Source organism: Parastagonospora nodorum, assembly GCF_000146915.1.
Source record: "Parastagonospora nodorum SN15 chromosome Unknown scaffold_17, whole genome shotgun sequence".
In the NCBI taxonomy this organism is placed as follows: domain Eukaryota; kingdom Fungi; phylum Ascomycota; class Dothideomycetes; order Pleosporales; family Phaeosphaeriaceae; genus Parastagonospora; species Parastagonospora nodorum.
In genome coordinates this window covers 610,147-623,473 of record NW_001884565.1, presented here as the reverse complement: position 1 = coordinate 623,473, position 13,327 = coordinate 610,147, and the positions used below count along the sequence as shown (strand labels likewise).

The 13,327-nt window shown below is 50.2% G+C and overlaps 6 protein-coding genes across 6 annotated transcripts; 3 read left to right on the top strand and 3 right to left on the bottom strand.

Annotated features, from left to right (window-relative positions):
* Positions 1 to 538: 538 nt before the first annotated feature.
* On the top strand, positions 539 to 1,991 carry SNOG_10679 (hypothetical protein; the record flags this gene model as incomplete). Its single annotated transcript, XM_001800889.1, has 3 exons — positions 539 to 605; positions 659 to 1,273; positions 1,322 to 1,991. 3 exons carry the CDS (start codon positions 539 to 541, stop codon positions 1,948 to 1,950), a joined length of 1,311 nt encoding a protein of 436 aa, XP_001800941.1. The 3' UTR covers positions 1,951 to 1,991.
* Positions 1,992 to 2,186: 195 nt separating this feature from the next.
* SNOG_10678 (hypothetical protein) lies at positions 2,187 to 3,400 on the bottom strand (the record flags this gene model as incomplete). Its single annotated transcript, XM_001800888.1, has 3 exons — positions 2,187 to 2,410; positions 2,495 to 2,690; positions 2,774 to 3,400. The coding sequence occupies 3 exons, from the start codon at positions 3,398 to 3,400 to the stop codon at positions 2,187 to 2,189; spliced, it is 1,047 nt and encodes a 348-aa protein (XP_001800940.1).
* Positions 3,401 to 6,322: 2,922 nt separating this feature from the next.
* SNOG_10677 (hypothetical protein) lies at positions 6,323 to 7,429 on the top strand (the record flags this gene model as incomplete). Its single annotated transcript, XM_001800887.1, has 1 exon — positions 6,323 to 7,429. The coding sequence occupies one exon, from the start codon at positions 6,323 to 6,325 to the stop codon at positions 7,427 to 7,429; it is 1,107 nt and encodes a 368-aa protein (XP_001800939.1).
* Positions 7,430 to 8,176: 747 nt separating this feature from the next.
* Positions 8,177 to 9,047, bottom strand: SNOG_10676 (hypothetical protein; the record flags this gene model as incomplete). Its single annotated transcript, XM_001800886.1, has 3 exons — positions 8,177 to 8,628; positions 8,737 to 8,984; positions 9,037 to 9,047. The coding sequence occupies 3 exons, from the start codon at positions 9,045 to 9,047 to the stop codon at positions 8,177 to 8,179; spliced, it is 711 nt and encodes a 236-aa protein (XP_001800938.1).
* A 376-nt stretch (positions 9,048 to 9,423) lies between these two features.
* Positions 9,424 to 10,156, bottom strand: SNOG_10675 (hypothetical protein; the record flags this gene model as incomplete). Its single annotated transcript, XM_001800885.1, has 4 exons — positions 9,424 to 9,640; positions 9,668 to 9,718; positions 9,746 to 9,921; positions 9,977 to 10,156. 4 exons carry the CDS (start codon positions 10,154 to 10,156, stop codon positions 9,424 to 9,426), a joined length of 624 nt encoding a protein of 207 aa, XP_001800937.1.
* Positions 10,157 to 11,123: 967 nt separating this feature from the next.
* Positions 11,124 to 11,681, top strand: SNOG_10674 (hypothetical protein; the record flags this gene model as incomplete). The annotated part of the gene is made up of 2 exons (XM_001800884.1): positions 11,124 to 11,283; positions 11,386 to 11,681. The coding sequence occupies 2 exons, from the start codon at positions 11,124 to 11,126 to the stop codon at positions 11,679 to 11,681; spliced, it is 456 nt and encodes a 151-aa protein (XP_001800936.1).
* Between the last annotated feature and the right edge of the window lie 1,646 nt (positions 11,682 to 13,327).

Genomic DNA, 13,327 nt, shown 5'->3' with positions numbered 1-13,327 from the left:
CTCGCCACATTCCGATGCTTCGCTAACAGGCTCGTTCTTGGATACAAAAAAGGTAAAGCGTGTTGGTGCTGAAGCTGCGGGGTACTTTGCGGGGAAGTATCGAAGCGATGTGGGGCGAACAATCCGACACCAAAGTCGCGACTCCAGATACCCACCCTAAGTATCACGCGTACGAGCTATATGCACGGCATGTGTTTGCCGAATGAACAAGATGTGATATTTCCAGCACGAAGGATGTGTGGCGCGAGAGTTCAGCGCCTTCCGCGGACAATTCTTTACATTGTCGGAACCATGTCGCCTAGGTCATGCAACCTTATGGAAATGGTGAAGATACTCAAGACCGGGATTTGATAAGCCCCACGCTGCATGCATTGAAGATTTACCCGGTTGCCGTGGATGTATGTTTGTGCTCTTTCTGTCTTGTCCTGATACTTCTACCTGCGTGAAGTTCGTACCTTGTCAACCAAGGCTGTCCTGCATACGCGTAGATTGACGCATGCCACTTCGCGCAAAGATACACGAAAACAGGCTACCAAATATGGCGACAGCACAGAGCAATGGCGAGAAGCCAAAAACTGGCATCAAAGTCATCATCATAGGCGCAGGTACATAGACTCACCACCCTCACCAACATGCCGAATCTGATTCCACATCCTAGGCTTCGGCGGCCTCACAGCAGCCATAGAATGCATTCGACAAGGCCACACGCCCGTCATATACGAATCGTTTCCCTCTCTCAAGATCCTCGGCGATATCATAACGTTTGGCCCCAATGCAGGTCGCATCTTCTATCGCTGGTCCGACGGCTCAGTCGCCGCGAAGATGCGCAAGATCTCCATTGATCTTCAAAATTACGGCTTCAATATTCACAAGTACGACACTGGCGAGATTGTCCTCAACCAGAAGAATCCACCCAGGAACGAGACGAGCCCCATGTTCAATGGCCATCGTGGCGAACTGCACGAGATTGTGTTTGAGTACGCGAAAAGCATTGGCGTGGAGATCAATCTGGGTCAGCGAGTGGAGAAGTATTGGGAGAACCAAGACAAGGCAGGCATCGAGCTTGAAGATGGCACAAAGGTCGAGGGCGACTTAGTCATTGGCAGTGACGGTGTGCGGAGCAAGGCCAGGACACTAGTTCTGGGGTATGAGGACAAGCCCAAGTCAAGTGGCTACGCGGTGTGGAGAGCGTGGTTCCCAAACAAGGATATGATGGCAGACCCCGAGACGAGGCAGTTCTGCGAGAACGGTGACACCTTCAATGGGTGGATTGGTGAGTTCTGCGCAGCTGTGTAGATGGCTCGGTGCTAACGAGCTTTAGGTCCCGACGTTCACTTCCTCTTCTCCACCCTCAAAGGTGGCTCAGACTGTTGCTGGGTCCTCACGCACCGCGACGAACACGACATCGACGAATCTTGGTCCTTCCCCGGACACCTGAAAGACGTCAAGAAGGTTCTCGAAGGCTGGGATCCAATGTGCTGGAAGATCGTATCCAAGACACCAGAAGAGAAGCTTGTGGATTGGAAGCTGGTATACCGTGACCCACTTCCTAACTGGGTCAGTGGCTACGGCTCGGCGCCTGGCCACGGTCGCATTTGCCTGCTCGGCGACGCCGCACATCCTTTCTTGCCGACGAGTGCTCAAGGCGCAACACAAGCGCTTGAGGATGGCGTCACAATAGCCGCTCTTTTGAGGCAAGCCGGCAAAGACAATGTGCGTGGCGCACTTCGTGCTTATCAGGATATCCGCTATGAGCGTGTTAAGGCGGTGCAGAAGACTGGTGAGACCACGCGCGACATGTGGCATAACACAGATTGGGAGGCGGTCAAGAAAGATCCAACTCTCATTCAGTTCCCACGCGAAGACTGGATCTTTGGTTTCGATGCTGAGAAACACGCGGAGGAGGTTGGACCGGAGGCAATCCAAAAGGCATCGATTGTTTCAGGATAATTTATATACACTGATAGCCTTCATTATCAACTAATAGGTCGAAGCATTGTGTAATGGATTCGTGCTGCGATTGTGGCCGTTGACTTTCGGATGACATATGAGGCGCGTTTCAAAGTCGACTATATTGTGTGTCAGGAAAGGTGTTGTGATAAATCAAGGTCAATTCATTATTCGTGCTTTGCCTACTGATGGACCTTCAGTGCAGAATGACGAAGCTATCTGCTAATAGTACCCACTCAGCCAGTCTTGTCAACGCCAACAACTTCATGATGGACGACCTCGTCCTTGTCACTACCATTCAAACTGTGCCTCACGATCTTCTCATCTGAGTCAGGCACATGTCGGCCAACGCAGACATACTTCCTAAACTTGCGTGCTGAGAGTCGCGCTTCAAACATCTCATCAATCTCCTCCAGGGTACGATTCTTGATCTCGGGTAGGTAGAAGTACACCCAGATTACTGTGAGAAAGCACGAAGGTCCCCAGATCCAGCCTAGGGCAATGTCAGAATTTGGGGAGAGGTTGTGAAGAAAGCTTCGCTTACCATATTCCGGGCCCCAATTGAGTGCATCAGGGTTAATGAAATAAGGCGCAGTGAAAGTTGCCAGCCAGGCACCAGCAAATGCAATGGCGGATGCGATGCCGAAAGTGTACGAGCGAAGGCGCTGCGAGGGGATCTCGCCACCGGCCAGCCAGGCATATGCGGCAATCATACCATTTGTAGCCACATATATAGACGACTGAGAGACCAATTATAGCCTGTTCAACGTTAGAAAAGCCCAAGTTCAGTATGGAGGAGCCTATTTACCTTCCCGGTGCTTACTGTACCAGGAGAAACGTGGTATACAGCTGCGACAGCAAGCTGGCACAAGCCACAAATGGTCAAGCCAGTCATCAAAAACACCCGACGTCTCCCAATCTTCGAAATGACGCAGCTATTCACGCTGATGGCAACAACCCCAACTGCAACCAAGATACAGCTGTTCATGAATGGGCTGCCGACCTTCGCCATTTGGAAGAAGTATGTGCCGTAAGCTATCATGAACATAGCACCGGAGGCGGCCTGAGTAGATATGGCGGCAATGGATAGGAGCGTACGACGGCGATCGACTGGGTCTCGCCAGATATCCACGAAGTTCGCGGTGTCCTTGGTAGCTTTCTCCGCATCGATCGCAGCCTGAATCTCCGCGAGTTCCGCAGGCACGATGCTATGGTCGGGACGCAGCCACAGCATCGCTTTGCTAGCTTGCTCGGGCTTGTCCATGAGCATGAGCCATCTGGGTGATTCGGGGATGAAGAACAAGCCGATGGAGATGACCACAGGGACGAAGTAGATAGTTGCCAGAGGAATGATGTAGGAATTTCTGCCATCAATGTCGTGTGTGGCGTTGTCAATTACAGTACCGACGAGCGTGCCGATTGAGGTCCAGATCTGGAACACCGATATCATGAGGCCTCGGTAGCGAGCCGGTGTACATTCCTGCGCATACGTTAAAACACACTGTCCTGAGCAATGCTTTTGAGAACCTGACCTGGATGTATAGTTGCGAGTAAGTCATGTACCACCCATTTGCAAGACCGATGAGTAGACGCCCAGCGTACAAACCAGCCAGGCTCGTCGTGGTCATCATGACAACATTTGACACACAACAGAGTAGAGATGCGAGCCAAAGACATTGTCTGCGACCCAACTTGGTCGCAAAAACACCAGCAGCCGATGAGCTGAGGAATGCACCGAGTGTCATCAGGGACGAGATCAATTGTTGTCGCTCAGGTGAGATATTAAAGCCTATTGGCGAATGTGGATCTGCGTGTCCGAACACCTTTATACCCTCGTTAACCCTATCGACGGTGTGGTGAATGTCTCACAAACCTCAAGGAAGCCTTTCATGGCCTGAAGCCCTCCTATGGCGCCGAAGTCGATGCCATACTGGAATGGACTCATCGACACCAAAGTACAAGCAAGCAGACATTTCCAATTCTGGAGCAAGCCAGTGGTTACTGCAGGCGGCATGATGAAGACAGTGATGTCTCTTGGCCAATGAGAAGGATTACTGAAACAAATAAAATGCGGTCTTCGCAACGCAAAGATCCTGGAGAAGAAGGAGTGCAGCCCGAAATATCAGTACGAGTAGTTATGATGTGCCGGCAAGGCTTTGCCACATGCTCTATTCTTCCAAATGCACCATGCAGATCGGGAGCCAGGATGCTGCCCGTGTGCCAAGTTGTGCCGGATGTGTCCATCAAAAGCTTAGTCTGCTTTACCCCAGGATTGTGAGCATCGGAGTGTGGGGTTGCGGGGGAATTGAACTTCCCTAGCCAATCAATCACTTATAACAATACTTGGTCCTGCCCAATATTGCACGGGGACTGCATGGTTAGACGGGACAATGTGCCATATGATTTCTGCTAGTTGCAAGCCATCCCTAAGGCACTCGCGGTAGTTATCGAGGCGCCTAGACAAATGTAGTATGAAGTATAATTTGACGCATCTGTGGACGACCTGGCTTGGATAAGTCATATGCTACTGAACACTGTGAATGTGACAGCGCATTGACCTATCAAGCTGATGCTGCCAATGACGAGGATATAGTGGCTAACCGCACTGTCGGATTGATAAAGCCGTGTAACCATGACCGTGATGGGAATTGATCTGCTATTGGCATGATCTGATCTGAAGTCCACAGCATCTGGAAGGCGACCAAAGCAACAGTAGAACGTTCCAAATCACGACAGACTCTTTATGCTCTTTCTCAACAAAAGTAGAAGTGATTGTGGCATGTGTTGATGGAAATGTACACAGAGCGTTTCGGACGTGCATTTCACCCGTGACGCGACCCGGTGGGGTGCGCTAACTCTAAGATTACTAGCGCAATGCACGTGCTACACTTATCATTTCTCCAGAAGTAAGAAGTTCTGAAAAGAGAATCTTGCTTGGTCGAATTGAATTTGCAGCCTTCGCACGTCAGTTGCACTGTTCTCTGTCTCCTCCTTGCCCTGGTGTGACCGGTAAATATGACAGTTCTTCGATTCAGATACAGTAGCATCAGAGGACAACGATGCTTCTTGCGCTTCAACTCAATTCAGAAGCTGCATCATACCTGCCCACATAAGAAGTCCATACAATAAGTTCCTCATTTTCCGAGCTCCCTCGCCAGTCGGCTTCTCTTGCGTCGCGAACAATCTCATCGTCCTTCACAGCAAGGCTCATATATCAGATTCTCTTGGTACAAATTGCCTTTACGGTCGCTAACTGAACCGCAATTTTAGCCAGCCGCGCATTCTAACAATACTCTTTGAAAGGCACTGTCTTCCCTACACGAATGAGTGTCCGGAAAAGACATAATTTTGTACTGAAGTTTTGAGAAAGAAGCGCACGCCGAGCAAGTGCTCATTTTCAAGCATTCCAAAACTATAAGCAGACGTGCGTGCTAGACGTATCAAGTAGATGCCATGGTAGTACTGCATTTAGTTGACCTCGGAATCCAAGCTTGAAAGGTTCCATCGACGACCTGTAACAGGACGCGTTTCGATTCCTCAATGCGTCAAAATCACCACATGATTTGACTTCCCAGCTTCAAGCATTGTGCACACGGAATTATTGTCGGGCTGCATATGTACTGATCCTGTACAGTGCAGGCAAACTTTAACCGGCCCTGTGCCCCACCATCGTAATGTGGGGTGCCAACTTCCCCGGTCTCTGCCTAGCAGCCTCGGGCATCGACGGCGCTCGAAGCCAGAAACATTAGCTTCAACTGTTCGCTAATTGGCTTTGTCACATCCACACCATCGCATGTTCCTGTACGAAGACTGGCATAGCGTCGAAAAGGTGGTAGAAACGTCTTGGTCGAAGTCAGTCCCGAGGTCTGCAGCTTCCACAGTTACAAGCATATAGGGCAATTATGGCGATAGAGCAGCTTTTCGAGGCAATGCCATTGCATTATCTGCAACATGGCATCTCGAAGTTTGGCGCTGCAAACATTGTGCTGGCCGCGTTCATCACGGCCGCTCTTGGTGTACTTGCAGATTATGCGTGGATGCTATACATGAGATCGAAGATGGTGAGAAACGTCTTTCATCCATCAACTTTAGGAAGCGTCTGACTTTGCAGCCTCCCGGCCCTTTTCCGTATCCCATTGTCGGCAACACGTTTCAGCTACCGGACAACAAACCCTGGATATACTTCGAAGAGCTTTCGAAGAGATACAACACACCATTAATCACTTATTGGATCGGAAGAAACCCAACAGTATGGATCAATGATGCATGGACAGCATCAGAATTGTTCGATAAGAGGGCTGGCATTTATTGCTCACGGCCCCGAATGCTTGTGTTCGCCGAACTTGGCTCAGGCCAACACAACCTCGTCAATATGTATACGTTGACGCCTACGCAAAGAGAGCGATTTCGAGTCCAGCGGAAGTTGATGCATCAAGGTGTCGGGATTCAGCAGGTCAAGCGATACCGTGATTTCCAAAACGATGAAAGCAAAGTCGTGGCGTATGACCTCTTGAGTACCCCAGAAAACTACGTAGCGCATTTTGAGCGATATGCGACAAGCGTTGTCTCCATCATTGGCTTTGGCAGGAGGGTGGCGAGCTCAACAGACCCTATCATCACCGAGGTTATCGCAGTGATGCATCGCGCAGCGGACTTGAATGTGCCAGGAAAGACGTTTCCAATGTTACTGGAGACATTCCCATTGCTAGCTAAGGTACCAACTGAATATGCGCCGTGGAAGCATGGACTGGGGAAGAGAGGCAAGTCGCATCGCGGTCACGACTTCTTCTATTCTCTCGCCCACGAAGCCAACGAGAAACCTGGCCATGATGATTGTTATGCCAAAATGTTGTTCAAGGAGCAAGAGAAATACAATCTGTCCCCAAGAGAGATTTCCGCACTTTCAGGGAACCTCTTCGGTGCTGGTTCGGATACCTCAAGCAGCACACTCATAACGGCTGTTTTGGCAATGCGCGCATTTCCTGAAACCTTGATACCAGCCTGGGAAGAAATCGATCGTGTGGTCGGTCCCGATCGGAGTCCGTCATTCGAAGACGACGCGAACTTGCCATACGTACGTGCTTTTGTTAAGGAAGTCTTCCGATGGCGATCAGTCGCGATCATCGGCGGACAGCCACATGCACCAACACAAGACGACTACTACAACGGCTACCTCATTCCAAAGTCAACATGGGTGCAAGGCAACGTATGGGCGATTCACCACAACGACCGCGAGTTCCCGGAACCTGATCGCTTCAATCCAAACAGGTTTCTCAAGAATCACCCCGATGCACGTCCATTCCCTGGTGAGCGCGGGTATATGACATTCGGCTGGGGAAGGAGAGTTTGCTCGGGACAAGCATTGGCAGAGCAAGGTACATGGCTAACGATCGCACGACTTCTGTGGGGCTTCAGACTCGGACCCGCCTTGGACGAGAATGGAAAACCAGTGCCGGTGGACATCTTTGACTACACGTAAGATATATTGCCTTGGTTTCCAATGACTTACTAACATGTATGTAGCAATGGGCTCAACATGCGACCACAGCCATTCAAGGTGACCATTGAGCCTCGAAATGAACGTATACGGCAAGCGATTATCAAGGAGGGCGAGCAAGCGCTGATCGATCTCGCGCCATACGAGGGTGAGACGAAGTATCGGATGAGCACGTTCTACGCAAAGAAATGAGTACCAAAGCGCGTATTCGTAGATTGCATGCTGAGGTCAACCAATATGACTGCCCTTAATGGTAGACTTATGCAGATGATGATACTTGACAAGCTCACCTCAAGACTTCTTTTGCGAGGATGTATTTCAGCCGTTAATTTCGAACGAGCCCACGATAGATATTCACGTACATTTGACACCACGCAACCGATGAAAATCTCGAAAGCGTTGCATGATTGAATATGTGTTGTTTAGAAAGAGAGACATTTTCCACGCGAGTGGAAGCGACTTTGCTGACTTGCTCGAGTCAATATGCAAGATTAGATTAGAAGATGGTCATGTTGGTTGAGTAGGTTGAGCTTAATCACAAATGGATAGTCTGTATTTTCGTTCGTACTCTTTCTCATGGCATTACCGTACAGCTCCGTTCAATCTTCCATCTCCCAGCTATCTATAAGTAGGTGGGACGCGTTCTGCTACAAGCCTGCGTGACCTGATTGCCTCACCTCAAGATTGTACTCGAAACTAAATCCTGCGTCACCATCCTCAATTCTATCTCTAGGCACCATCCTGAGGTGTTCCTCCATTCTGACGCAGAGCACAAGGGCCATAGAATCCGTGATTATGATAGGAACAGTCCGCGATCGCAAACTCTTCTGGAACCATACCATCTCTGTGCTGGGTTTTTCTCAACAAAGCCAGGTCCTTCAAGACATGTCGCAGGAAGTCGGGTGGGTACTTTGACAAGGCCAGCACGTCGATCTCGTGCGACGAAGCGAAGCGTGCATATGCACTGACTGTCATTCTGAAGAGGCCTGACTTTGTTCCGCACTGTCCAATGAATAACTGCACGCCAGTCTGTGTAAGTAGGCGAACGAACTGAGACTGATGACCGTCTTTGCTTCGAAGCATGGCTAGGATCTTTGAGACAACGACGTCCTGAAATCGCCAGTCATGTAATAAAGAACCAAGCCAGTAGCATGCTAGCAGGTGGCCATAGTCATCCCTTACTTGGTCTGGTGTAAGCGGTGGTACTACTTTCTTGGCAGAAAAGCCGAAAGTGTGGCTTCAAGATACGGCAGACAGGCCCAGAAGGATATTCTTCCGGTGTGCCATACTTGAAAGCAAGGAGATCTCTCCCTTCTGAATGCATTTCTCGTACGCAACAAAGTGCTCGACTGTAGTCTGTTCCAGAGTTATGGGATGTTGCGAATTCTTCGAGCTGGACGATGGCTGCTGGACTTGCTCTTGCTCAAGACAAGAGGCGGCAAGATTTGCGGAATTGATGCGGTATTTCTTGTACTTCAGTAGCTCAGTATGGATATCTGTACTCCGTGGCACGTGGAAGATGACAGCTGTAGAAGCCCTGGGGTCTCATTATTAGTCTTTGGTATCTCCGTAGGCCTGACGACTCTTACCGTGAAAACATGCTTTGTTCTCGGAGTTGAGTGTGATTATTTGAAGTTGCTTTATATCTCACGATGTACAAGCAGTGGTGAGCCAGCTCAGAGGTAGGAATGAAGATAGAGGGATGGTCGGTCAATGTGTTTTTATTGATGAGCTAGGACCTAAACGAAACCAGGCTGGTGGGTGTGAGATGAAGAGACAAGCGCCATCTTCCATCAAGTGAAAGCTCGAGTTGTATATTGAGTGGCGATGAAAGCAAGCAATGAGCTTGAGCTCGAGCGCATGGGCGCTGACAGCCACTGTGATTGTAGCCAACGTACAAGTTCCGGAAACTGAGAACGACCGTCATGTTCCTGTATGGTCCGGCATGCATCAGCACAGGGCCAAATCCCTCACTTCTACTTGCGACAAGCATTGATGTCGCCAGTAACACGAGGCTTGAGGCGCGATGCCAAAATCTCCCACGTCGCAGGCTTCTCTTTAGACTTTGGAGGCATAAAAGCTACCTCGGACTCGGTGACGTGATCACTGAAATTGAAGCAAAGCATCTCTTCGAAGGCCTGGGCGGCAACTGCTGTGACGTAACCTCGCGGATAGCCGTTGCGCTGGACAAGACTTCGGATGTAGCCAATGGTGCCGAACTAGGCGGTGACGTTGACGATGATGGCGCGAACAGATGATTTCTTCTCAAACCTAGGGAAATGATCACTGACGACTTAGTCGTTGAGGCAAGCGATGAAGATCGCCTGATCACTGCCAATGCGCAGTTTGCCGATGATTGTCGTTCTAACGGCCTCCTCGAAGGTATCATCACCAAGGCAGTGGCTCAGACAAAGGCAGGCCAGGAGGTCGAGGTAGCAGTCGTACTCGTACTTCTCGGTAGAGCATTTGTTTGCCTGTTGGTATTGATAAGGCAGAAAAGTAGTTGAGCCCGACTTGGCGATTTAACACCCAATAGTGCCGCCACATGTGGCCAACATGGCGCAGGTTAAATTTAAGGCGTAGCTCAGGCTTGCGGCCAGCAGCTTGCTCACGGCCGTTGTTGGTGATATATTTCGAGGTAACGAGGAGACGGCGGAGTAGGTCGTGGGGATAGTCGGTACCGCGGACGTTGAAGATGATGCGAACCATGTTGCGGTCCTGGTTGGGGGTCGCGGTGGGCGTATCGTTGTTCTTAGAAGCTACTCACTTGCCGCGTGCCATCATAGTATTGGCCGCCATGGTAGAAGTAGAGTACTAGAGCAAGGTACAAACTATTTTCCTGGTAGCCATGGCTCTGCTCTTAATGAACCGCCGCAGCCTAGCAAGCTCGGAGACTAGTGTAAAAAGAAACAGGGTGCACCGTGAGACGGGTGGAGGAGCTGCCGTTTTTTTCCCCGCAGCCGTTGATACTGCTCTCAGCTCTATTTGTCAGCGTCAAACGCATCCGTAAACCGCCGTAGAGGATGTTCCTGATATAACCGCAGTCGAGAGGACGCAGAAACTCTCGCAACACTCTGCGTCAGGTAGTGCCCGGGTACCCAATGTAGATGATGGAAGGGATGACGACTGCTCAATGACCCCTTCCCCACACTTTTTTAACATGTCACATTGATGTGTGCAATATCGCTGCAAACGGCCCCACCCTACAATTTTATCTCGCCGTGGCCATGCATCTAAAACTTACCTCGTTGGGGTAGCTAGGTGGTTTCGAGCATTCTCGTTGGCTCGGTTGATTCTAGCGGATTGTGCTACCACGGTTACGAGTGAATAGTCCACAATTTGCGAGAGCAGGATGCCGAACGAATTGTTTAATTTTTAATCTTATGCTATGTTTGAGTCGAAGCTGGTGTGAAGAATTGCGCACAGTCTGACCTGTTCCGTGGTTCAGTAGTGCGCGATTCACATGATGTGAGACCCTTCTCAATACGATTCGCGATATCTACCATGGTACAGCAGCCTTAGGTCCTCTGTGGTAAGCTTCAGGGAGCATCTTATAAGAAGGTAATACATCTGGCTCTTTTATCTTTGTATCGACTGCGGCTGTTGTACATCACCTGCAAAAGCAAAACCTTGAACAAAGCACCGTGCTTTCATCTAATATTCGCCTTACACAAGCATGGATGACTTTGATGACTTTGAAGAGTTTTACTCTTGGGAGCGTTGCATATTCGCACCAGGAACCGACAGCCTGGGCGAAGGCGAAAGGTGGTGCAATTGCGATCCGGCTACGAATACGATATGCTGGAAAGAGATGGGAAGGCAAAATGCTGCAGCTTGTAAGCTTGGTTGGGATATGGGCGTACAGGCACAGTTGAAATTCTTCCTTGAAAAGAACCGTCTCGTCGCCATTTCTCATCCGGTGCTGCAACAGCCTGTAGGGCCGAACGAAGAGCATATGGAGGCCATGGCCGAACTCGCAAGGACAGCAGCCAGACAGCAGGAAGAACAAGGACATATCAACTCGGCTACCCCCTACGAGAATGATGCAGCCAATTCAACCACTGATAACCCTAACCCTACCCAATTCGATCAGGTTGGAGACGTGGAATTCAAGGGCATGATCGACTATGACCCTGTTGCCCCCGAGGATGATTTGATACTGTGGATGGCAACCTACCAGTCGGAGCAAGGTGCGCCCACGACTCTTGCCGCAGAAGATCACCTCGTGGTCTGACCCCGATGTCGAATGTGGAAGCGGATGATTTGATCGGACTTTCCAGACGGGGGGACGTTCCTTCATCAATGTTAGTACGGCTGTCTCACATCTTAATCTGGCTGACACGCTGATCTCATTGATCAGATCGCATTTTCCTATATTTTTCTGGATTCCGCCAATGATGTCCTAGCGGTAGGACTCACTGACGATACCACTGACTACGGCAGCCTCCGTATTCATCTTGTGGTCGCACGCGTCGGTTCTGTCTTTCCTGTTTGTTTTATTGATTTCGATCAGGCAGATCGGTCTTGTTTGTTTTCTTCAGGGGGCTTGTTTAGTCTCCGCGGGAGACCGTATAGCCTCTAAAAGCCGTGCAGCTCGTGGGTGCATTTGGCTGTCTCCGTTTGTCTTTTATCTTATGAATAATTTGTTTACCTTGCTTCGATATTTATGTTGCCCGTTGATTGGTATCACAATCTTCGCTCAGCACCAAACACACTAGATATAAAAACAATGGTCCGGACTCATTGCGTTTGATTGGAGTGCTTGGTGACATGAGTTCGCTTACATGTTCGCACATGCCCATGTGTTCTTGCCTGACGTGATGATCTATTCCATAATTGGGGATCTCACAACCATTTACAGAATGAAGCGTGCGCGTGTAGAGGACACGAATCGGCCCTTGGGTGTGAGGCCTGGAGACGTTGTCCTTGATGTTGTCGATGGATCCAGTGGTATGGACCTCGGGAAGATGTCCGCCGGGATATTTTGCCGAGATCGGCCGACGCCTCTCAGGGCTGTGGCGACGCATCAACCTTCCCAGGTTGGAACATCGCAAAACATCCCAAGGCAGTGCTGTTTACACCTGAATCAGCGGCAATTTCACTGTTGCGCACGAGAAGAGAAGGACCTTTGTTGATAACGGGTTGCGCACAGTACCAATCCAGAACAGCTCGTTCGTGTGTTCTCGAGTAAGTGCGGAGTTCCGTCTGATCCGACAAAGGGCCGATTGCGCGTGTTCATGGCTTAGCCAGGAACGTGCAAAATGCGGTGGATCTTCTCACAAGCATACTAATGCGAGCAATGTACAAAGAATGATGTATTTGGATCCAACGACGGAATGACGGCTTTCATGCCCGTGGGTAGTCGCAAACTCTGATGCCGAGATACCGTAGTCTGGCACACGCTGGACCGTTCCGCAGAGCCTCAGATTTCGTTGACTAAAAGGCGACCGGCGAAAACTACAGACCTGCTGCTTTCCCAAGTGCAGGAACCCTTGATTCGAGACCAGAGCATGCTCCAGGACGTGCTGAAACCTAACGGAGGTCGCCTGCACGCATGCGCAACTACAGACACTCATCTCTGGAGCTGGTTGGTTCTATGCAGCTTTGAGCTCCGCTCTTTCCCGTCCCGACCACACGTACGCGAGAATGATTTTCGATGCGCTAGAACCCTCAACCGTACGCCACAGCCCATGAGAACCCAGCTCCTCGAAGAGAGTGGAGTATGAAACCTTAACGTGTGGGACGCTTACTTGCCGCGTGCAGTCTGAATCAGGGTCCCCAGTTTTCCGCCGTCTGACCTACCCGGCAAGGGCCCGTATGCCATTTGCAGTAATAGACCCAGGGCACGATCGCGGAAGTGTCGAATCGTGGGAAGTTCTA